Source organism: Typha latifolia, chromosome 1, assembly GCF_019914945.1.
Source record: "Typha latifolia isolate L0001 chromosome 1, TyphaL0001v2, whole genome shotgun sequence".
Taxonomy (NCBI): domain Eukaryota; kingdom Viridiplantae; phylum Streptophyta; class Magnoliopsida; order Poales; family Typhaceae; genus Typha; species Typha latifolia.
The window spans coordinates 5927577-5951224 of NC_133086.1; the positions used below are offsets into that span (position 1 = coordinate 5927577).

Here is a 23648-nt window from a genome sequence, read left to right on the forward strand (position 1 = left end):
CATTTCATCGCGATCCAACGTTAGAAATTTCAAATCCAATCAGGATTTGCCAAGTACTCGTTTTGTAAGGAATTTCCTCCATTAGTGTCTGATTTCGGTCAAACTTGTTGCCTGGATAACCACTAAGCATGCGTTTTGTCTTCCAACGGTGGACCGAAATCTTTTTTCGAGCTATCCGCAGGTTCTCCACCAATATCTCAGTAGTGCACACGAACGAAATTTGCATTTAGAACCCTAGATTTAATCAAATCTGTAGCTCAAGCAGTGGAAAGATGGGGCTTGAATCATAAATTCCATTAAATATATGGGGCTGTACGTAAGAGTCCATAAAGATAAGAATGAAGTGTGTATCGTCATTTAACATTAGAAAAGGACGAGTTGACTGCGTCAGTATACCAACGTTCGATCCCACCCCCACTACTGCGTCTGTGCACATGCATTGTCTGATCGACGACTTCACCAACCCCTCAAATGATACCTATAAGTAGACGCTCCATTGGCATCACCTTCACACATTTCTCAGTTCTCTCTCTTCCGCCCTCCAAAAAATATAGAAAGCCACGTACCGAGTACTCACTTTCGATTAAAGCCCAAGAAGCTCGATCGCCTCTACTAGATCTTATCTATGGAGTCCTCCACCATAACCTTCAAGGTGCAACGCGGTGAGCCCGAGCTCGTTGCGCCGGCCAAGCCCACGCCTTACGAGCTCAGGCCCTTGTCCGACATAGACGACCAAGAAGGGATGCGCTTCTATAGCTCAGGGATCCACGTATACCGTAATGAGCCTTCCAAGGACGGCCAAGATCCTGCCAGGGTAATTAAAGATGCCCTTGCAGAGACACTTGTGTACTACTACCCTCTTGCTGGGCGTCTCCGGGAAGAGGCGGATAGAAAGCTGGTGGTGGAGTGCACCGGCGAGGGGGTGGTGTTCGTGGAGGCCGAGGCCGATGTCAGCGTCGAGGACTTCGGTGCCGACGCGCTCCGCCCGCCGTTTCCATGCCATGAGGAGCTTCTCTGTGAGTTCCAGGGAGATGGAGGCGTCACTGGCTGCCCTCTGCTTTATATTCAGGTTCGTTAAATTACTGATGATTTTTTTTATTTCCCTTCGAGGTGCGCTTATATATATGCATAAATATATCTTCAAAAGTGGTCTTTATGTGTATATCTTTCGTAGAATATTAAAGATAACAAAGGTGTGTCCATGCATGCAGGTGACCAAACTTAGATGTGGAGGTTTCATCTTCGGTATTCGGATCAACCACACCGTCGCCGACGCCCCAGGAGTGATGCAATTCCTGAAAGCCCTTGGCGAGCTCGCCCGGGGCGCCGCCGCCCCCTCCGTTCTCCCGGTGTGGGAGAGGGACCTCCTCAACGCCCGACACCCGCCACACGTCACGCAGTTCCACCCGGAGTACGAGGCGGCGCTCGGCGGTGACATCGACAAGCTATGGACGGTCCCGCCGCAGGACATGGTCCTCCGTCCGTTCTTCTTCGGGCAGAAAGAGATCTCCGCGTTACGCAAGAACGTGCCGCCGCACCTCAGGATGAGCTCCCGGTTCGAGCTGGTCACCGCCAGCGTCTGGCGGAGCCGCACTGCCGCCCTCGGATACGCCGCCGACGACGAGGTCCGCGTCCAGTTCATCGTCAACGCCCGCGGGAAGCGGCAGGTACCGCTCCCGGTGGGGTTCTACGGCAACGCATTCGCGTTCACCGTGGCGGCGGCCACCGTGGACAACTTGTGCTCTAGACCGCTGGGGTACGCGCTGGAGATGATAAAGAAGGCGAAGGCGAGGATCACTGACGAGTATATGCAGTCTGTGGCGGACTACTTGGTGTTAAACGGGCGGCGGCACTTCGGGGTGGCGCGGACCTACATCGTGTCGGACGTGACGCGCGCCGGCTTCGAGGACGTGGACTTCGGGTGGGGGGAAGGAGTCTACGGCGGGCCGGCTAAGGGCGGCGAGGGAGCCATCCTTGGGGTGGCGAACTACATCACTCGGTTCAAGAATGGGAAGGGAGAGGAGGGGATTTTGGTGCCCGTTTGCTTGCCTAGCTATGCCATGGAGAAGTTCCAGTTGGAGATGGAGGGTCTCACTCAGGATCCCATCTTTGATCCCTATGATAGCAACTCTACCCAGTTTTAACTTAGCAGTGGATTATTGTTCATTATAACTATCGATATATTTTTTTATTAAAATATATGTTAGGGGGTATATATTTGTAACGACAATTTGATTCATCTCATTATTATTGAGGAAACAAAAAAGAGCTCTCTCTTCCATACCGTATTTTGCACGTGGGAACAACGACTATAAAAAAGGGATTTTGTACTAATTAAAGAGGGACCAAAGGAACGTGTCATTTTGAATATTATTTCAAATACTAATAGAGATCAATGAATTTAAATTAAAGTCTTTTATAATTTTGAATCCATATATTAGATTTGAATCTTATTAATATACATTTGAATTTAATTTATATTTATCTTTTTGTATCAGATATGACATATATGAATTTAATTTAATTTATCATTTTGAATCTGATAGGTAATATTTGAATTTAACATGAATTTATCATTTTGAATCTGATAGGATAGATTTGAATCTAATATCGTTCTTAAAAAGATGTATTTTATATTCAAATGAAGAAATGAGATGTGTACATTTAAAGAAAAATAAAATAAAATCGTAGTAAGAAATTGGTTCCATTACTTCCGTACACAAAAAGACAGAGAAACAGGTGAAATTTGGATGAGATATTGACGTTTTTGCAACAAAAAGATATGTTTCCTATAATCCATCCCATAAATTATCTAAAACATTAGATTCCTGTTATAACCACTATTAGTTGGTTAAACCGTTAGATTAAATATTCTCATGAATCCATGTCTGAATTTGGAAAGCGTGACAAGTTTTCTAGTGAGATTATAAGTGTACTTTAATTAAACTAAGAGAATGATATAGATTTTGGATGAAAGTATAAGGGTAGCCTTTTAGAGGGAGAATAGATGCCCAAGATATGTTCATTGGGAGTTTGCAATGGATGTGCAAGAGGCACAAGGATATGTAGAGTATGTGGAATACATAGATAGTGCAAAATGAGCGTAAGAGAGCTGATGAGCATTGTCTTATGAAAAACCTATAGAAAAACAATAGTAAAATATGCTAAGAGTGAGTCTCCCATGATTTCTAATGTATGAGATTTATACTGAGCGATTATGTACATATAAGTGTGTTTCTAGAGTTGGTTTATTCAAAATACTTTTAGAGTTTGTATATTCTATATCTTGCATAATGGATTTGTTATTTTCGTAAGATTTACTTGTAAAAAGAGATTCTATGTATATCTCTGTGTCTAAGTTACTGAGATTATTATGCTCTACTTTGGTGTTTTGTGATATATAATTACAAGGAGTGCAAGAATAATTTTGACGAACAATGTATCCCAACACAACTAATAAAATAAAGTGATGTTAAATCTATTCTAACCGGTGTACTTAGACGAAAATCACTTTCACTCTTTTAAACTTGATTTTATATCACTATTCTCATAAAACTTCAAATTGAATAACAATTATAAATATCAGTTACGAAAACAATAAAAACCTTTAAGTACCTTGCTTCTTATGGTTTAGTGATAAAAATAAAAAAGAAACTCAAAGAGGGTAAATCGATTTTGTTCAAACTAGTATCACCTTTTATGATAAAAATGTAGAGATAAAACATATTAAACCTAAAATATTATTCCCAGAAAGTGGTTGTCATTTATCAGCAACAAGTCTTCTTCTTTTTTCATTTGATTAACGAGATAAGGGATGAGTAGCTATCTTCTTTTTCTAGATAAAGTTGTCTTGTAAACCCTTTTGCAGAAGAACTAAATGGCCACTGTAAGTCTCCATTTAAACAATATATTCCTCCATCTAGGTAAGCGAGTTTTGGGTACAACAATCACTGGTATTAAACAATAGTATCCACCAAATTAAGCTGATGATAGTAACGGTATGCTACTAAACAACGTACCAAAAAATACCCGGCGAATAAAAAAGTAGACATAATCCAAAATTGGAGTCAAAAATAAAAACTATGCTACTGCTCATTCCTGGTGGTTTCGGTAGGTACTGGCCCAACTTGGTCATACTTGTAAGTTAGCACTAAGGTGTCCACGTCAGTTAATGCTCGAAAGAACCAGTTTCAAAAAAGAACAAATAGTAGACTAATAGAGAAGATCATTTTGATATATTCAAATAGAATAATAGTCTAAGTCTCCCACTCGGGTACAGCCGGCAGTCATCGTGGGTTGGCTTTGACTGGCGACCAATGATTAAATTAACTCCTTGTGCGGGGTCGCCAAATGCTAGGAGGATATCTTTGAAGTGCATGTGCATCCGATCCAACCGATAGATCCGCTCCTCCCTCACTCACTCCTTCCAACCAATCACCAGCAATAGAACCCTTGGTTTAATCTAATTTGTAGCTCACTAGTCAATACAGTACTGTTTCCACTTTACTTTTCCACAAGTGGCATTACATAGATCTTGATTTTTAATGCGTACATCCGGGAGCATATTTGCAAGTAGTATAGTGGAAATATAGGGTTCTGCTCTTGATAAATTAACCTTACATATAGGGTGCTGTACGTAAGATTCCATAATGATAAGAATGAAACGTGTAGCGCCATTTGTAATTAAAAAAACGAGTTGACTGTGTCAGTGTGTCAATATTCCATCCAACCACCATTACTGAGTTTGTGCATGTACAAGAATTGTTTGATCGACGACTTCACCAACCCCTCAAATGATACCTATAAGTAGAAGCTCCATTGGCATCACCTTCACACATTTCTCAGTTCTCTCTCTTCCGCCCTCCAAAATATAGAAAGTTACGTACCAAGTACTCACTTTCAATTAAAGCCCAAGAAGCTCGATCGCCTCTACTAGATCTTATCCATGGAGTCCTCCAACATAACCTTCAAGGTGCAACGCGGTGAGCCCGAGCTCGTTGCGCCGGCCAAGCCCACGCCTTACGAGCTCAAGCCCTTGTCCGACATAGACGACCAAGAAGGGATGCGCTTCTATAGCTCAGGGATCCACGTATACCGTAATGAGCCTTCCAAGGACGGCCAAGATCCTGCCAGGGTAATTAAAGATGCCCTTGCAGAGACACTTGTGTACTACTACCCTCTTGCTGGGCGTCTCCGGGAAGAGGCGGATAGAAAGCTGGTGGTGGAGTGCACCGGCGAGGGGGTGGTGTTCGTGGAGGCCGAGGCCGATGTCAGCGTCGAGGACTTCGGTGCCGACGCGCTCCGCCCGCCGTTTCCATGCCATGAGGAGCTTCTCTGTGAGTTCCAGGGAGATGGAGGCGTCACTGGCTGCCCTCTGCTTTATATTCAGGTTCGTTAAATTACTGATGAATTTTTTTATTTCCCTTCGAGGTGCGCTTATATATATGCATAAATATATCTTCAAAAGTGGTCTTTATGTGTATATCTTTCGTAGAATATTAAAGATAACAAAGGTGTGTCCATGCATGCAGGTGACCAAACTTAGATGCGCAGGTTTCATCTTCGGTATTCGGATCAACCACACCGTCGCCGACGCCCCAGGAGTGATGCAATTCCTGAAAGCCCTTGGCGAGCTCGCCCGGGGCGCCGCCGCCCCCTCCGTTCTCCCGGTGTGGGAGAGGGACCTCCTCAACGCCCGACACCCGCCACACGTCACGCAGTTCCACCCGGAGTACGAGGCGGCGCTCGGCGGTGACATCGACAAGCTATGGACGGTCCCGCCGCAGGACATGGTCCTCCGTCCGTTCTTCTTCGGGCAGAAAGAGATCTCCGCGTTACGCAAGAACGTGCCGCCGCACCTCAGGATGAGCTCCCGGTTCGAGCTGGTCACCGCCAGCGTCTGGCGGAGCCGCACTGCCGCCCTCGGATACGCTGCCGACGACGAGGTCCGCGTCCAGTTCATCGTCAACGCCCGCGGGAAGCGGCAGGTACCGCTCCCGGTGGGGTTCTACGGCAACGCGTTCGCGTTCACCGTGGCGGCGGCCACCATGGACAACTTGTGCTCTAGACCGCTGGGGTACGCGCTGGAGATGATAAAGAAGGCGAAGGCGAGGATTACTGACGAGTATATGCAGTCGGTGGCGGACTACTTGGTGCTCAACGGGCGGCGGCACTTCGGGGTGGCGCGGACCTACATCGTGTCGGACGTGACGCGCGCCGGCTTTGAGGATGTGGACTTCGGGTGGGGGGAAGGAGTCTACGGCGGGCCGGCTAAGGGCGGCGAGGGAGCCATCCTTGGGGTGGCGAACTACATCACTCGGTTCAAGAATGGGAAGGGAGAGGAGGGGATTTTGGTACCCGTTTGCTTGCCTAGATATGCCATGGAGAAGTTCCAGTTGGAGATGGAGGGTCTCACTCAGGATCCCATCTTTGATCCCTATGATAGCAACTCTACCCAGTTTTAACTTAGTAGTGGATTATTGTTCATCATAACTATCGATATATTTTTTTATTAAAATATATGTTAGGGGGTATATATTTGTAACAACAATTTGATTCATCTCATTATTATTGAGGAAAGGAAACAAAAAAGAGCTCTCTTCCATACCGTATTTTGCACGTGGGTATATAGTATGATACGAATCGAACACTCCATGGAACTAAGGCTATAAAAAAAGATTTCGTACTAATTACCTTCTAAACCGGTTAGAAGGAGGGACCAAAGGAACGTGTTATTTTGAATATTATTTCAAATACTAAGAGAGATCAATGTATTTAAATTAAAGTCTTTTATAATTTTGAATCAATATATTAGATTTGAATCTTTTTAATATATTTGAATTTAATTTATGTTTATCATTTTGTGTCGGATATGACATATTTGAATTTAATTTAATTTATCCTTTTGAATCTGATATGTCATATTTGAATTTAACATGAGTTTATCATTTTGAATCTGATAGGATAGGTTTGAATCTAATATCTTTATTAAAAAGATATCTTTTATATTCAAATGAAGAAATGAGAAGAAAAAAAAAACAATCGTAGCAAGAAAAAGAGAGAGAAACGGGCCATATCTGTCATGGGATTAACATGTGAAATTAAGATGAAATATTGAAGTTTTTGCAACAAAAAAATATATGTTTCCTATAATCCATTCCATAAATTATCTAAAACATTACAATCTTGTTATGACCACAATTAGTTGGTTAAATGGTTGGATCTTCTCATGAGTCATTTTTTGAATTTGGAAAGCGTGATAAGTTTTCTAATGAGATTATGAGTGCACTCTAATTTAACTAAGAGAATGACATAGATTTTGGCTAGCCTTTTAGATGGTGAATAGTGCCCAAAATATGTGCATTAGGAATCTGCGATGAATGTGCAAGAGGCACAAGGATATGTGATGGTATGTTAAGAGTAGTGCAAATCTATGGTATATAGTATGCAGAATACACATATGGTGCAAGATGAGCGTGAGAGAGCTCGTGGACATTGTCTTATGAAAAGGCTATAGGGAGACAATAGTAGAATACGGTAAGAGTGAGTCTCCCATAATTTGTTATATATAGAATTTGTAATAAGTGATTATGTATATATGAGTGTATTTTTTGGGTTGGTTTATTCATGATAATTTTAGAGGTTGTATATTCTATATCTTGCAAAATGAATTTATTATTTTCCTATGATTTGTTTGTAAAGACAGTTTTCTATGTATACGTTTTTGTCTGAGTTTACTGAGATTATTTTTCTCTATTTTGGTATTTTGTGATATATGATTACAGCGAGTGCAAGAATAATTTTGACGAATAATGTTAGACTATACACAATAAGTGGTATCAGAACAAATGTATGGAAAATCTCAACATAAATAATAAATAAAGTGAGGTTAAATCTATTTTACCCCATGCACTCCAATGAAAATCACTTCACTCTCTTAAACTTGATTTTATATCACTATTCTCCTTGAACTTCAAATTGAGCAACAAATATAAATGTGTTACAAAGATAATAAAAACTTTTTAAGTACCTCACTTTTTATGGTTTAGTGATAAAAATAAAAAAGAAACTCAAAGAGGGTAAATCGATTTTGTTCAAACTAGTATCACCTTTTAGAGCAACTCCTACCGGGTTCCAAATTCTAAATTTGGAGCCCGGTTAAGCTCCAACGGGACTCTATTTCAACCTTTTGGAATATCAAAATTGCCCAATAATTATTACATTCAATAATTTTAATTATATTTGTATCCTTTATTAAATAATTTAGTTAATTAAACTAACTATATAATTAGTTTTACTAATCGATTTTTAACAAAAATAATACTATTGAAAAGGTCTCATCGAGGCCTTTAAAAATGAGTATAATATTAAATTATTTTTGAGTTAATTTAAATTTTAAATTTTTTATTATTTATAAAAATTAGTCTAATAAATTATGTGTCCTAAAATATAATTACTCAAAATTATTCCCAATATAAATATTAATATTAAAATACATTAGATATGAAATACATCAAACATAAAATATATTAAAAATAAAACCGGAACCAAAACTGGTGGCTACGGAACCGAAACCGGTGGCTACTAAGATGACTCACCAGAATATTAAACATCTATTATTTTTATTATGTTTAATTAATTTCTATTTATTTTATGTAATGTAATTTTGATATTTTTAGTTAATGACATGTAATGCTTATTTCGATATTTATTTCGTGTAATTTAATTTCGATACATTTAATTAAAAAAATAGTAATTTAAAATTTATTCTGAAACTATTAAATATTAGTCTTATTTTAAAGAGGGTTGGAGTACACCAAGCTCTTGCTCTATTTTTGGCTCCAATTAACGAGATAAGGGATGAGTAGATATCTTCTTTTTCTAGATAAAGTTGTCTCGTAAACCCTTTTGCAGAAGAACAAAACGGCCACTATAATTCTCCACTTAAACAATATATTCCTCCATCTAGGTAAGCGAGTTTTGGGTACAACAATCACTGGTATTAAACAATAATATCCACCTAATTAAGCTGATGATAGTAACGGTATGCTACTAAACAACGTGCCAAAAAATACCCGGCGAATAAAAAAGTAGACATAATCCAAAATTGGAGTCAAAAATAAAAACTATGCTACTGCTGATTCCTGGTGGTTTCGGTAGGTACTGGCCCAACTTGGTCGTACTTGTAAGTTAGCACTAAGGTGTCCACGTCAGTTAATGCTCGAAAGAACCAGTTTCAAAAGAGAGAAAAAAATAATTAACAAAGAATATGATTTTGTGAAACAATGAGTATTTGTTATCCATATGTTAATTCCGGACGAAAGGAATAAACAGTAGACTAATAGAGAATATTATTTTAATATATATATATATATATATATATAAGTGATGTCAGATCATTGTCTAAGTCCTCCACTCGGATACAGATGGTAGTCATCGTGGGTTGGCTTTGAACGGCGACCAGTGATTAGATTCCTTGTGCGGGAGTGCCAAACGCTACGAGGCTATCCGGAGGTTTATTTTTATTTTATTTGTGAGTTTTAAAGCTAGCTATGCGTTGGATACAAAGGCACTTAAACTAATGAAGTCAAGTCGTACCTACTAACTAAATTTTGCATATAAAACCCTTGGTTTAATCTAATTTGTAGCTCACTAGTCAATACAGTACTGTTTTCACAATATTTTCCACGAGTGGCATTACATAGATCTTGATTTTTAATGCGTACATCCAGGACTAGGAGCATACTTGCAAGTAGTATAGTGGAAATATAGATGGAGCTGGTGGAGAGGATCGGGAAGAGGCTCGCGGGCTGGAAAGGGTCGCTACTCTCCCAGGCTGGCAAGCTAACACTGATCAAGGCGGCGCTGCTAGCGATCCCGTCTTACTGGCTAGGCAGCACCTGGGTGCTCGACGGAGTTCTGGAGGAAATAGAAAAGAAAGCCCGACAATTTCTATGGAAAAACCAGGACGGCCACGGCCTGCACCTGATGAACTGGGCGCAGGTGACGCAGGCAAAGCGCCAGGGCGGGCTCGGAGTCCGGCGACTTCGAGAGGCCAGAACCGCCCACCTGGGCAAGCTGGTTTTCAAAATGCTAAACAGGGAGCAGGCGCCATGGATTCGTATCATGCAGGCCAAATACGGGCGGCTACACCCGTGGGAGACCACGAAGACCCAAAGACCAATCTGGATGTGGCGAGCTCTCACCAAAACCGCTACTCAGTTAAGAATGGGTTGTCGGGTGATGATCGGGAACGGAAAAGACACTCGAGCTGCTTTCGACCCATGGCTGCATGAGGTCCCATGGTCCAGACAGCCAAGGGTCCTGGCACCTAGGCTAATGGCAGAAAATCTGAGCGTGGCAAACCTCACCGGTGACGATCAATGGACGCCGGGGAGATTGGTCAGCGAGGCAGGAACGGAGCTGGCATACGAGATCGCAAATTTCCCCATGGGTGCCGCCACCGACGAGGACCGATGGATCTGGTGGCCGCACCCAAGGGGGACGCCCTCGGTCAAGGCGATATACCAATCCCTGCTCCCTCAGAGTAGCCAACTCTGGCCAGGATGGAGTAACCTCTGGCGTCTACAGGTGGCCCCGAGGATCAGAGTTTTCTGCAGGAAGCTCTTGTGGGGTAGGCTCCCAACGCGAGCGTACCTCCACTACCTTCACGTTGGCCCCGAGGATCTGTGTGCCATGTGCGGCCTGTTCACCGAGACGAGCGAGCACCTCCTGTTCACATGCGCGATACGGTAGGGAGGTTTGGAGAACCCCGGGCACTAAGGAAAGGATGGAGACAAATGGAGATCGACCAACAATGGATCACGAAAGAGTGGAATGGTAGTGCGGAGGAGGATGGACGGGCCAAAGGGCTGATCGCTTGCACTCTGTGGGCACTGTGGAAGAGCAGGAACGGTGTGGTGTTCAGAGGAAAGCGGACGCCGGAGCTAGCCGTGGTCCGGGCTGCGGTCGAAATGGCGGAGGAGTACCGTAGCAGAAGCAAACAGAAGAACCCGAAACCTAGGAAGATAAGGAAGCACTGGTACCGCGGAGACGGGCCGGATCAAAGCCAACACGGACGGAGCACCGAAAGCGGGCGCATACCAAGGCGGAGCAATGCGGCCATATTTCGAAGTTCCGACGGAAGTTCCTTCGGGCGGGATGGGAACCGTGCCCGGTACCTCGGCGCTACAAACGGAAATCTGGGCTATCAGACTGGCGTTGAAGATGGCGAGAAGAGGCTCTCGGCTAGAGATAGAGTTGGACTGCACCGAGGCCATCAGAAGCGTGCAGCAGCCGGAGCTCGGGCCATGGCGGGTCCGCAACCTGGCGCGCGAATGTGCCGAGCTCGCCAACGGCGTTGGCGAGGTCCGGTTATCCCACGCCGGGAGAGAAGCCAACTCGGCGGTGGCGGACTGGCGCGCCGGGGCGCGTGTGGCCTCGGGACCTTTGCCGCTGTGGAGCGCCTAAGCGACGCTCCACCGGAACTTTGTAAGGTTTTAACCGCCGACACTGACACGTGGCGGCGGAAAATTAATAAATAGCTGAAACCAGCTCTTTACTTCAAAAAAAAAAAAAAATAGTGGAAATATAGGATTCAGCTCTTGATAAATTAACGTTGCATATAGGGTGCTGTACGTAAGATTCTATAATGACAAGAATGAAACGTGTAGCGCCATTTGTAATTAAAAAAACGAGTTGACTGTGTCAGTGTGTCAATATTCCATCCAACCACCATTACTGAGTTTGTGCATGTACATGCGTTGTTTGATCGACGACTTCACCAACCCTCAACTGACACCTATAAATAGAAGCTCCATTGACATCACCTTCACACATTTCTCAGTTCTCTCTCTTCCTCCCTCCAAAATATAGAAAGTTTCGTACTAAGTACTCACTTTCAATTAAAGCCCAAGAAGCTCGATCACCTCTACTAGATCTTATCTATGGAGTCCTCCACCATAACCTTCAAGGTGCAACGCGGTGAGCCCGAGCTCGTTGCGCCGGCCAAGCCCACGCCTTACGAGCTCAAGCCCTTGTCCGACATAGACGACCAAGAAGGGATGCGCTTCTATAGCTCAGGGATCCACGTATACCGTAATGAGCCTTCCAAGGACGGCCAAGATCCTGCCACGGTAATTAAAGATGCCCTTGCAGAGGCACTTGTGTACTACTACCCTCTTGCTGGGCGTCTCCGGGAAGAGGCGGATAGAAAGCTGGTGGTGGAGTGCACCGGCGAGGGGGTGGTGTTCGTGGAGGCCGAGGCCGATGTCAGCGTCGAGGACTTCGGTGCCGACGCGCTCCGCCCGCCGTTTCCATGCCATGAGGAGCTTCTCTGTGAATTCCAGGGAGATGGAGGTGTCACTGACTGCCCTCTGCTTTATATTCAGGTTTGTTAAATTATTGATGAAGTTTTTATATCCTTTAGAAGTCGCTTATATATATGCATATATATATATATATATATATATATATATATACCTCTTCAAAAAGTACTGGTCTTTATGTGAATATCTTTCATCGAATATTAAAGATATAAAAAGACACTGCTCTCTATTAGCTTTATAGTTTTTAGTATCTAACTATATAACGCATATTCATGTACTAAATTGTGTTCACGCATGCAGGTGACCAGACTTAGGTGCGGAGGCTTCATTTTCGGTATTCGGATCAACCATACCATCGCCGACGCCTCAGGAGTGATGCAATTCCTGAAATCCCTTGGCGAGCACGCCCGGGGTGCCGCCGCCCCCTCCGTTCTCCCGGTGTGGGAGAGGGACCTCCTCGACGCCCGACACCCGCCACACGTCACGCAGTTCCACCCGGAGTACGAGGCGGCGCTTGGCGGTGACATCGACAAGCTTTGGACGGTCCCGCCTCAGGACATGGTCCTACGTCCGTTCTTCTTTGGGCAGAAGGAGATCTCCGCGTTACGCAAGAACGTGCCGCCACACCTTAGGATGAGCTCCCGGTTCGAACTGGTCACCGCCAGCGTTTGGCGGAGCCGCACCGCCGCCCTCGGATACCCCGCCGACGACGAGGTCCGCGTCCAGTTCATCGTCAACGCCCGCGGGAAGCGGCAGGTACCGCTCCCGGTGGGGTTCTACGGCAACGCGTTCGCGTTCACGGTGGCGGCGGCCACCGTGGACAACTTGTGCTCTAGACCTCTGGGGTACGCGCTGGAGATGATAAAGAAGGCGAAGGCGAGGATTACGGACGAGTATATGCAGTCGGTGGCGGACTACTTGGTGCTCAACGGGCGGCGGCACTTCGGGGTGGCGCGGACCTACATCGTGTCGGACGTGACGCGCGCCGGCTTCGAGGACGTGGACTTCGGATGGGGAGAGGGAGTCTACGGCGGACCGGCTAAGGGCGGCGAGGGAGCCATCCTTGGGGTGGCGAATTACATCACTCGGTTCAAGAATGGGAAGGGAGAGGAGGGGATTTTGGTGCCCGTTTGCTTGCCTAGCTATGCCATGGAGAAGTTCCAGTTGGAGATGGAGGGTCTCACTCAGGATCCCATCTTTGATCCCTATGACGCCACCTCTACCCAGTTTTAATTAGCAGTGGATTAGTAGTCCTACATAACCACTAGGGGAATATATTTATATATTCTTTTAACAATGTATTAGCACCGTCCCAGTAATGATAAATATTATTTTAACGACAATCTGAATGTAGAATTAGAACAAAAAAGTAGAGACTATATATTGAGATTACAAATGGGCCTTGGACCAACAACCCGAGTCCAAAGCGCTCCCATTGGGCCAAAAGAACTGAATTCGGCACGATAGATGTATCCAGTACTTAACTGATAAGAAAATCCCGACCCTCCATTTCGTCCTCGCCTGCCCGTCAAGATCCAAGGGCACTACCCCATTTTTAAGCGCCGAGTCCATCGCGGCCATCGACTCCTCATCCAACGGCACCGGCGACGCCTCCACGGCGTACCGCAGCGGGACGGAGCCGTTCGCCCCCACATCGAACGGATACGCCCTCAGCCGCGCCATCACGATCCCGTGGAACGCGAGGTCGAATCCGACGGCAGAGAACCCGGCCTCCGCCTTGGCGTTGCCGTTCTCCGCCACGATCGTCAGCGCCACCGCGGCGTCCAGGACCCCGAGCCGGTCGTACTCCAGCTTGGTCAGGCGCGCGCCCTCCACGTGGACGGAGGGGATCTTGGGGCGGTAGGTCGCGTAGATGGATAGGACGACGATGGCGGCGATGATCACGGCTGTGGACAGGATCGCGCAGGCGATCGCGGCCGCCCATATTAGGGGACTGGTGTACCGCCCACGGTTGGTGATGAAGTGACCTGGCATTTGGGAATTGGGACGAGGAGAAGCATTTGGATTGGGTGGCGATCTCTCATCGCCCTCGCATCATAGATTGGAGAGCTTTCTGGGTACTAACGAAGCTTTCTCGGTACTGGAATCTTGCAACCTTTACTATTTTGTTACAAATAAAGTTTCTCTCTTTTCATTTCTCTTTTAGTTTGTGGGACCCCCTCTTGAAATCTTTTTATTTGCTAAAAGAAATTTCTACAAAGTATAGAAAGAAGCATTGTGTCAGTGTCAGTGTCAGTGTCACTGCCGTTTCTTTTGACCACCAATCCACCATAAGCAGCTACAAATCCATTCCCAAACTTGCCTGTATAAGAACACGAATAAAATTAAAAAGAGAAAAAAATTTTAGAGAATTGTTATAGAAAGCATCTCTAATATCAGTGTATAAATCGGTCAACAACCTTGACAATAGAGTGGTCATTCTGGACCAGTGACTCAATAGGAGGGACGGCAGAGGCCATGTCTTGCACGTCCTATTATTCCAAAAGGAGGAGTTAATTCAAGGAACAAGCCATTTGATGAGTGAATGCATGGATGCTTGCACAGTTGCACTTGCCTTGATCTCAGATGCTCTGAAAAGAATGCGACTGAACACACCACCACTTGGATGGATCTCAAGACCATCCTCCCTCCTCCCTTCAGTTCCAAAATGCCGCACTGCGATCAATGCATCACCTTCCAATTAACTCAAAAGAAAAGAAAAGAAAAGAAAAGAGAAGAAATCCGTGGTAGTGGAGCTATGGAGAAATGACCCAAGAGTGCTGATTCAAAGAAATCAATGCTTCTCAAGAAATCAAGAGAGGGAGACATAGTAAAGAGAGAAGCACGAAGAATGAAGTGCTTGGGGACGAGAACAGACCGCGTTGGAGGGCGACGGTGCCGGAGACGAGATCGAGGCCGTCCATGTTGACGAATCCCTCGTAGCGGATGCCGGCTTTGGTGGTGATGCTGATGAAGCCATTTAAAAGCGAGTTCTCGGTGTAAGATGACAGCAGAGCTAAAACCGAGGTTAAAGCTGGAGGTGGAGACGAAGCGCAAACTGAACCACAGCGCGAGGAACCCTCTCCTCTCTCCATTCCCCAATTCTCTTCCAAATCTTTATCTCTCTCTCTCTCTCTCTCTCTCTCTCTCTCTCTTCGAGTGCTTTCTCTTATTCCTCCATTCTCTCCGCTTCGAGTCTTCTTTTATATTGAGTTGAGAAGAGGAGGGAAACTAACTAAGTAACCACCTTTCTTGCGCTCATTTGTTCGTTGCGGCAGAGTCATCCGAGTGAAGAATCAGCTGGTAATTACCCAAAGTTCTCCAGACTCTAGAAGATAACAGTACTACGTAGAAAGTTTGTTAGACTATATGTATGTACGATTTTAATGGAAGCCTCAAAATGTAATGAAGTGCAGAAGCCATTAGTTCTTGAATCAGAGTCCCAGAGTTGGTGCACTTGAACGGATTGGTAGTCATTAGTCGGTGATCTCGTCATTAAACAAAACGTCAAACGAATTCTAAACTTTTTGTTTAGACTCAACGTAAAATCAAATGAGTTGAAAAGGATGTGCACTAAGTGGTCGTAATTGGTATCTGCTTCGCAATATTCTCATTATCTCATAATCTGAAAGTTCATGTGACGAGCATTTTGTAGCTCATCTATGAAATGCGGGATAAGAAAAACTTGCACAATATGCTGTGAAACCATATTCTATAATCTGAAAAAAAAATACAAGCACCAATTTGTGATCGTCGGAATGATGCTGTATTCTACAATCCTCGTTCGTAATTGCAACTATGTACTTCTGATTCTAATACTTCTTTAACCATCTGTTCATGTATCTGATATCTGATATCTGAAACACCAGTTTTTACACAAACTGCAACTAACGGCAGGCATGGCTTATGGATCTTCTCATCGTATTTGAGAGGATTTTCTCCATATCTGCCTGTGAATGTCGTTCGATGTACTGAACAAACTGCTATTTTGATAGGTTGGTAACTGATTGACGAGCAAAACAAATACTCTACTTGAGAGGAAATTTTCACAGAATCTGACTGAAGCATCTGAACGAAGAACGCATCCGAAGTACACGGAGAAGCAGAGTCGTTCACTGATGGTCGCACACCGTCCTACTTTACCTTTTCTTTCTTTTCTTCTGCTTGTGATATCTACAGGACTCTACAGCAAGAAGAAGAGATCTTGTCCATGAACAAGCAACCGCGAAGTTCATGCTCAGAATCATTTAATTGTATCTGTGTAGCACACAAATGAACTATGAGAAGTAGATCACTTTTTGAGAATATGAAGACGTCAATCAACAACCTCAATAACAGCAGGGTCAAGTTTAAGTAGTGAACACATAGGTGTGATAGTAGAGGCCAAGTCTTCCAGATCCTGTTGTTAAAAGGGTGGCAAAAAGAAAATAAAAGAAACATAAGAAAATGTAATCGATTTCATACAAGAAGGTGAGCTAGAAGAGCACTATGTCCAGAAAATGAAGTAAGTATCTAGGAGGACGTCGACATTAAACAAGAGAACCATAATCCAAGTACTAGTACTACTGCATATCCTTCTTACCAATATATCGGATCCACGAAAGCAAATGCGACCATACAACCCACTACTAGGTGGGATTTGAGGACCGTCCTCCTTCCTTCCTTCTGTTCCGAAATGCTTCACTGCAAGCAATCTATGACCTTTAGCTTGATATAAAAGAATATGCAGAACAACAATTACAAATTTCAAGAAAGAATCTCACACCCAGTACGACATATAGCAGATAGTAAAGCCTTCCAGTGACATAAGATTATAGCAAGGCAATTTTTAAGTTCCAGAAACCATTGCACTTCAACAAGATTTCAGTGAGCCAGAAACTGAATTAAGGAGACTCAGCAGTTAATCCAAACAATATGACCAAAGAATTTAGAGATGCACCTCAGAACATTTTAAGAAGTCCAAAATCCCAACCAAATGAAACTGTAGAACCTTAACTTGAGTGATCTATCTACATATTCAATAGGAGCACTCAAAACCCACAGCAAAGATCTTCAAACAAGAATTTTTTTACTTGGTCCTCTTTCCTGGCCATTTCATTGAAGTACAAGAACCAGATTACATGCATTAAAGCCACCAAGGCAATTGGCTGTCTATTGCAAACAAACTATAGTGTTTCCACTTCTCGTTCTATGATGCATAGTTGAAGAATTTCCATCTTGTTTAGGAAAAAAGATATCACCTTTAACACCAAGGCAAGATAGGCAAGAAACGATCACTTCACAACCAAGAAGACACCAGGGCAAGAAATAGCTGAGAACCCATTTGCGAAACCCTTGAAGAAATCAACAAAGAAAGCGTAGACGGAGGGGGGGAGTAATTAAGCACCGTATTGGAGGGTTAAGTCGCCGGAGTAGATGTCCAGAGAGTGGAAGTGCCCTTCGTAGCGGATGCCGGCTCTGGTGATGACGCCAATATACGGGCTCTTTTGAGAAGACAACGGCAAAGCCATGTAAGCTAGCGCTAATGGATGCAACGTGAAAGCACCACCGCAGCTGGACGAACTCGCCTCGCTCGCCATCACCCAACTCGTTGAGCTCTCTCTCTCTCTCTCTCTACTACTCTCTTTATAGTTTTTGTTGCAGAGAGAGGAGGTATGGGCCCATTTGTGCGGTACGGTAACTCACATTTCTTGATTGCTTATAACGTATTTATAAAATATTTTATAAAAAATTACGATATTCTAATTTTATTTTATATAATGTTGCATATAATGTTCGATAAAAGTTTGGTCAAAATCCTTGTAACCATACATGTTTCATCTTCAAAATGGCATAAATATATATTTTACAAGCTTATGCTGTTCTAAATAATGAATTTTTAATATGTTAGTATTTTTATAAGTAAATTATCTTCTGGGAGAGTGATTTATAAAGTCACTTTCTAAGAGAGTAGAGAACCACTATCTGAGAGATAAGTGATTTATTACGTGACATTTAGCTGACAAAAATTATAGTAATTTTTAGAAAATAGTTTGAATCGGTGCCGTTCTTTGGGAAATATTTTTCTCAGTAATAGTAATTAGGGGAAAAAAAAACTCTTTAAAATTAAGCCAATTCGATACTAACGAAATTATAACCTAACCAAAACCGTGGAAGGTTCACATAAACCCGCTATCTCAGCTCCCATTTATAATGGCCGATTACCAAGTCGTGCAGTAGAGTGGATTAGATCTCGTCGCTTTGGAGCTTAGGAATGGCGACGACTGCTAGGAAGCGAGTGATCTCAACTTCGAGGATTCTGCTATGGCTTCTGATCGTCTTCTGCAGCATCGCACTTATCCAGGTTATCATATATGTACATACACACGAAATCTACACATCTCTCTACTGTTTTCACCGCTTAAATTCCTTTTCCCTGTCTTTAATTACTCTTACATCGGAGTAGATATCTTTTTTATTTCCATTCAATCCGGCATGATAACCTTCTTTTAGTCAGATCCATGCTATATCATCGATCCACGCGCGGACCTATGTAGGATTTTGGGAAGTCATGGGGCTTTAGGGTTTGCAGGGGTTTATGTGTTGTCATGATACAAAGGATTTTAGAGAGAGTAAAAGTTTTTCTTTTTCTTTTCTTTTTGGGTTATCTATAATATCCCTGTGAAGTCCCTTGGTTTTGTATATGCCCTCTAAAATTTGGCGTCCTCATTCATATCCCTAAAAAAAGGCTCTTTCTTTTGGGCATGGTTGTTTCTATGATTTGCTTTTACCAAATATATCTGAAAACCAAAGCCATTTTGACATATAAAGAAGACAAGAGAGATACTCTGAGCTATTCCCTCCTCAGTCCTTCTTAGCTCTCAGTAGCTTTCTTGCTAGCTGTGAGAAGAAAAAAAAAACTAAAAAAGAGAATGTATTTTGATCCGTTTGGTTTTCAATGGTTTGGATTTCAAAGATTTGGTAAGCAACAAGCGAGGATTTTGGCATTCAGAGTTGTATGCGGTATACTTAGTTTGAGGATCAAAGATTGAGATCAATATTACTAATTACTATTGAGGGCATTTGCCATACTGGAAAGTTCCCCACGATTTAACTTATTTTATGTCTTCTAATTTGTAGCCATCAGTTTAGCTAGTTGGTTTTGGTAGGAAGTGAGTTACTTTCTCCATGCAATCTAAGCAATTAGGGTCATTGATGTTGAATTTTTATCAAGCACCTCCTTTTTTATATGAAAGAATTGGATGCTTGACATTGGGGCTGTCAAAAAGGCCTGTGGGCTCCGCTCATTTAGAGCTTGGCTTGAGTTCTAAATGAGATGAGCCAAGTTGAAATTTTGAGCTCGAAAGTATAATCGAGCTGAGCTAAGCCAGCGCCGGCTCACTTGAGCTCGGCTCGCTTTAGGCTCGATTAGACTCAATAATATATATATATATATATATATACATATATGAATTATTAGATTTTTATTTTAATTATTTTTTGTATCTATGAGTTAATTTTACCACATAGGATTTATACTTTATAATTATTTGGTTTGTAGAATTTTTTTTTAATCAAGATCACCCTTCAGCCTATTAAGCCCAATAGAGCCCATCGAGCTGTCAAGCCAAGCTTGAGCCTTGTTGAGCTGAAGATGAGCCGAGCCATGTTTTTTAACTAGAAATTTTTGCAATCGAGTTGAGTTTAGCTCGCTCAAGCTCTATTTGTTTACACCCCTACTTGATGTTCATACTATATCCTCGTGGTATTGCATTATTAGGGAGATGAGTTTTCTTTGTGCAAGCATTGTCTCAAGCATAACTTGAAAGGCGAATTTGTAGCTCAAGCTGCTGAACTTGCTCTGCAATTATTTTTCAGGCCAAAGGATCAAAAGAGAACTTGAAGGAAGTAACACACAAGGTTTACTTTGATGTTGAGATTGGTGGGAAATCTGCTGGTATGTTTATGAACTTTCTGTTGTTTAGGAAATTAGTTTTTAATTGGTGTTATTAGTTTGTAACATACAAGGTTTACTTCAGGCTGCGTGATTCTGTACCAAGGTCAAATTTTAATATAACAATCTATATATGAAGGGTAGATTTAGGTAATACTTTGATAATGTGCATATTTGCAATATTTTCAGTACAGACCTATCAGATTTCAGATATTTTCATGTTCTTTGAAACCAATCTTTTTGGTGATTTAGAACTAATTAGATGGGTAATCTGGCAATATCTTTGTTCTTTAGGAATCTAAATACTACTTGGGACATTCTGCTAGTCTGTGATTTAGTTTTCTGATAATTGATCATACTATTTCTTTTCTTTTGGTCATTTGATTTTATCAAATGGGCTAGACCTAAAGTGTTCCTTTCCATATCCCTAAACGATTGATTATTTCTTTCTTTAATGTTATCTTGCTTGTTATCGTTGCCTATCGACTTATTTGTTCATTAAATGAATATTTTAAGTAGTTATGGTTTGCACTTTTTATTGCGACCAATCTTTTCTTAAAATTTGAATACTATCATCGATTTTGAATTTCTTATGGTGCTGCTTTCAGGTCGCATTGTGATGGGCCTATTTGGAAAAGCTGTTCCTAAAACAGTAGGTATGTATGTGAATGTGAAGGACTAGATGATGATACTAGCAGTATCATTGGGTTCCTTTTCACATGGTTTTCTGCATTTCATGTTTGCGATATTATTAATATTTGTGTTCTGGAAATTAAGGGAGAACCGTCTAACTGTTATTCTTCTTTTTATTAATTATACAGAAAACTTCCGAGCTCTCTGCACAGGTACACTTCTCTCTATCCCATTAAGGTGCTTGCAGCTGGTTAGATTTATTTTAATTATGAGATGAATGTTCTGAACCTTTCAGTAACAATAGTCTTTTCTTTTCCTTGGTTGCTGCAAGGAAGTTGAGCAACATAGGCATAAGCCATAAACAATTAGTGAGAATTTGAATCACCTGGAATCAGTTCTTTTAGGACCTGCAATGCTGTAAGCATCCGAAGAGCAAATTAATGCATAAAAGTTGAATATTCTTTAGGTGTATAAAACTATAAATAGTTAAGAGAATCTGTTTGAGGTCCATGTACCCAGTGGGTGTCTAAAATGACGATGAACTTGATTTTAAGAACAAGTGCTTTGCAGGATAGCTCATTGTTATATATGCTGACTGCAAATGGCATGTACTGGAAGAAGAAAATATCTTAATTGGTTACAAAATGCTGAAGTAATTGGTGTTATTTTCTATGCACTGTGACAAGCTAAGTAGATGGCGATGTATATTCATTGGCCAAATGACATTTCAAGATGCAATTTGTTGGGAAATAAGCCAAGGCATATGATAACATGCTCACATGGACTATTCTTATAGCTGGCTTGTATATCCAGATAGGGGGATAACTACTCAGTGGTCATGAGTTGTTACTCCTTACTAATTGGGTGTTGTTCCAACCAAAACACATAAAGTAGATTTTAAATTCAGTTTTACGTTACCTGACATCTTGAGTTTGTCAGAAATATGGGGATTAGTATCAGATAATTTAGTTATCATTGGCAGAGCAAGAAAATACTAGTTTGACAAATGATCTGTTGCATATTTTTTAATGGGATAACAACAAGCAGCGTCAGCCTTTGACTAGAAACTTCTCTTCACTTCGTCGGCACTTCCACCAGGAATACTGCTTGAATGTGTTAGCCGCTGTAAGATGCCCATTCCTGCCTCTTCTGCCCGCTTAGTGCTTGTCCAGTTCGCTCTTCTTTCAATCCTGCAAATTTCTATTGCACTATGAGAAGAAAATGCCCGTACCTGAGAGTAAACTGTTACTCTTGTGGGAGACGTGACAGATTATCAATCTCTAAAGTGCACATGATTGGTGGTGCTACCAAATTGCAGAATGGAACTAACTATATCTTCTGCTGTTGGAAAACTATCCATTCTCTTACTTGACGTGAGGTGTTGACAAAGGAATTAACTTATGTTCCTCTTTTTATAGGTGAGAAAGGTGTAGGCAAAAGTGGAAAACCACTTCACTACAAAGGAAGCACATTCCATAGAATTATACCTAGCTTTATGCTCCAGGGAGGTGACTTTACACTTGGTGATGGAAGGGGCGGAGAGTCTATCTATGGTACAAAATTTGCTGATGAAAATTTTAAACTTAAGCATACAGGACCAGGTAAGCGTTGATTATTTACTGTCTTCTCCTAGCAATGGGATTTAGAATACGAATATGAATTACGTCCCTGTCTAGGTGCAATGTAGTGAAGAATTGTGGGAGCCTCGTGGACTAGGATAGCTCTTTTCAAAATCATCAACTGCTTCTGTTTGATCCAAACTTTGCTTGTGCTTCCTGTGTAGGACTTTTATCAATGGCAAATGCTGGTCCTGATACTAATGGATCTCAATTTTTCATCACCACCGTGACAACCAGCTGGTAATTGTTCTCCTTTCTTAAGCATAAATATGAGCTTTTAATTGTTTTTCTCCTTCTTGAGGAAGAAGTTCTTACTTGTTGAATTATGCATATTAACTATCTGAGTTGTTTATAATTGCATTTCTGGATGATAATAGCTTTTATTTCTTGTTTCAGGTTGGATGGTAAACACGTCGTGTTTGGCAAGGTGATCTCTGGAATGGATGTGGTGTATAAGATTGAAGCAGAAGGTCGGCAGAATGGAACACCTAAAAGCAAGGTTGTCATTGTAGACAGTGGAGAGTTGCCTTTGTAAACGTAATCAGCAGCTGTTGCAATCGATGCCTGGAAATGACACTATCTTTTAGCATAACTGACCTTTCTCAACTCTTTTTTTTTTTAAATTGTTTTTGATAAGTATGGAGTGTTTATCATTTTCATTCTCATTTATATCCTAGTAATTGTGGTACTATTGTTCTGTCAGGTGTTGACATCTTTGTTTATGACTTTGGCATGAGAATATATCAGATCTAAGAACATCTCAGTTTGAGCATATAATTGTACCACGTTTGCCACGGATTACAGTTTAGCTAAGATCTTTGTTATTTTCTCTGTTCTTGAGGGTGCAATTAATAGATCATAATTAATTCTCTCCATATCTGCCTGTGAATGTCGTTTGATGTACAGAACAAACCGCTATGTTGATAAGCTGGTGACTGATTGACCAGCTAAACAAATACTATACTTGAGAGGAAATTTTCACAGAATCTGACTGAAGCATCTGAACAAAGAACACATCCTAAGTACACCGAGAAGCAGTCGATCCGACCGATCATCTTACAACCAAGAAGACACCTAGGCAAGAAATAGCTGAGAGAGTGAAAGCACCACCGCTGCTCACCGAACTCACCTCGCTCG

General features: G+C 42.3%; 5 protein-coding genes across 6 annotated transcripts; 4 read left to right on the forward strand and 1 right to left on the reverse strand.

Annotated features, from left to right (window-relative positions):
* The first annotated feature begins 512 nt into the window (after nt 1-512).
* On the forward strand, nt 513-2281 carry LOC140797521 (benzyl alcohol O-benzoyltransferase-like). Its single transcript, XM_073151015.1, has 2 exons — nt 513-1069; nt 1212-2281. The coding sequence occupies exons 1-2, from the start codon at nt 626-628 to the stop codon at nt 2142-2144; spliced, it is 1377 nt and encodes a 458-aa protein (XP_073007116.1). The 5' UTR covers nt 513-625; the 3' UTR covers nt 2145-2281.
* Nucleotides 2282-4832: 2551 nt separating this feature from the next.
* On the forward strand, nt 4833-6606 carry LOC140795447 (benzyl alcohol O-benzoyltransferase-like). The gene is made up of 2 exons (XM_073148003.1): nt 4833-5389; nt 5532-6606. The coding sequence occupies exons 1-2, from the start codon at nt 4946-4948 to the stop codon at nt 6462-6464; spliced, it is 1377 nt and encodes a 458-aa protein (XP_073004104.1). The 5' UTR covers nt 4833-4945; the 3' UTR covers nt 6465-6606.
* A 5226-nt stretch (nt 6607-11832) lies between these two features.
* LOC140786255 (benzyl alcohol O-benzoyltransferase-like) lies at nt 11833-13669 on the forward strand. The gene is made up of 2 exons (XM_073134553.1): nt 11833-12389; nt 12627-13669. The coding sequence occupies exons 1-2, from the start codon at nt 11946-11948 to the stop codon at nt 13557-13559; spliced, it is 1377 nt and encodes a 458-aa protein (XP_072990654.1). The 5' UTR covers nt 11833-11945; the 3' UTR covers nt 13560-13669.
* Nucleotides 13637-14553, reverse strand: LOC140786276 (uncharacterized). The gene has a single exon (XM_073134584.1). It carries the CDS (start codon nt 14319-14321, stop codon nt 13716-13718), a length of 606 nt encoding a protein of 201 aa, XP_072990685.1. The 5' UTR covers nt 14322-14553; the 3' UTR covers nt 13637-13715.
* A 3729-nt stretch (nt 14554-18282) lies between these two features.
* Nucleotides 18283-23283, forward strand: LOC140786263 (peptidyl-prolyl cis-trans isomerase CYP20-1-like). Of its 2 annotated transcripts, none has more exons than XM_073134570.1 (7): nt 18283-18669; nt 20184-20262; nt 20868-20915; nt 21081-21104; nt 22311-22493; nt 22676-22751; nt 22908-23283. In XM_073134570.1, the coding sequence occupies exons 1-7, from the start codon at nt 18580-18582 to the stop codon at nt 23044-23046; spliced, it is 639 nt and encodes a 212-aa protein (XP_072990671.1). In that variant the 5' UTR covers nt 18283-18579; the 3' UTR covers nt 23047-23283. The 2 variants fall into 2 exon arrangements, with proteins under 2 accessions (XP_072990671.1, XP_072990664.1); XM_073134563.1 differs by having other exon boundaries at nt 18490-18681.
* The last annotated feature ends 365 nt before the right edge of the window (nt 23284-23648 follow it).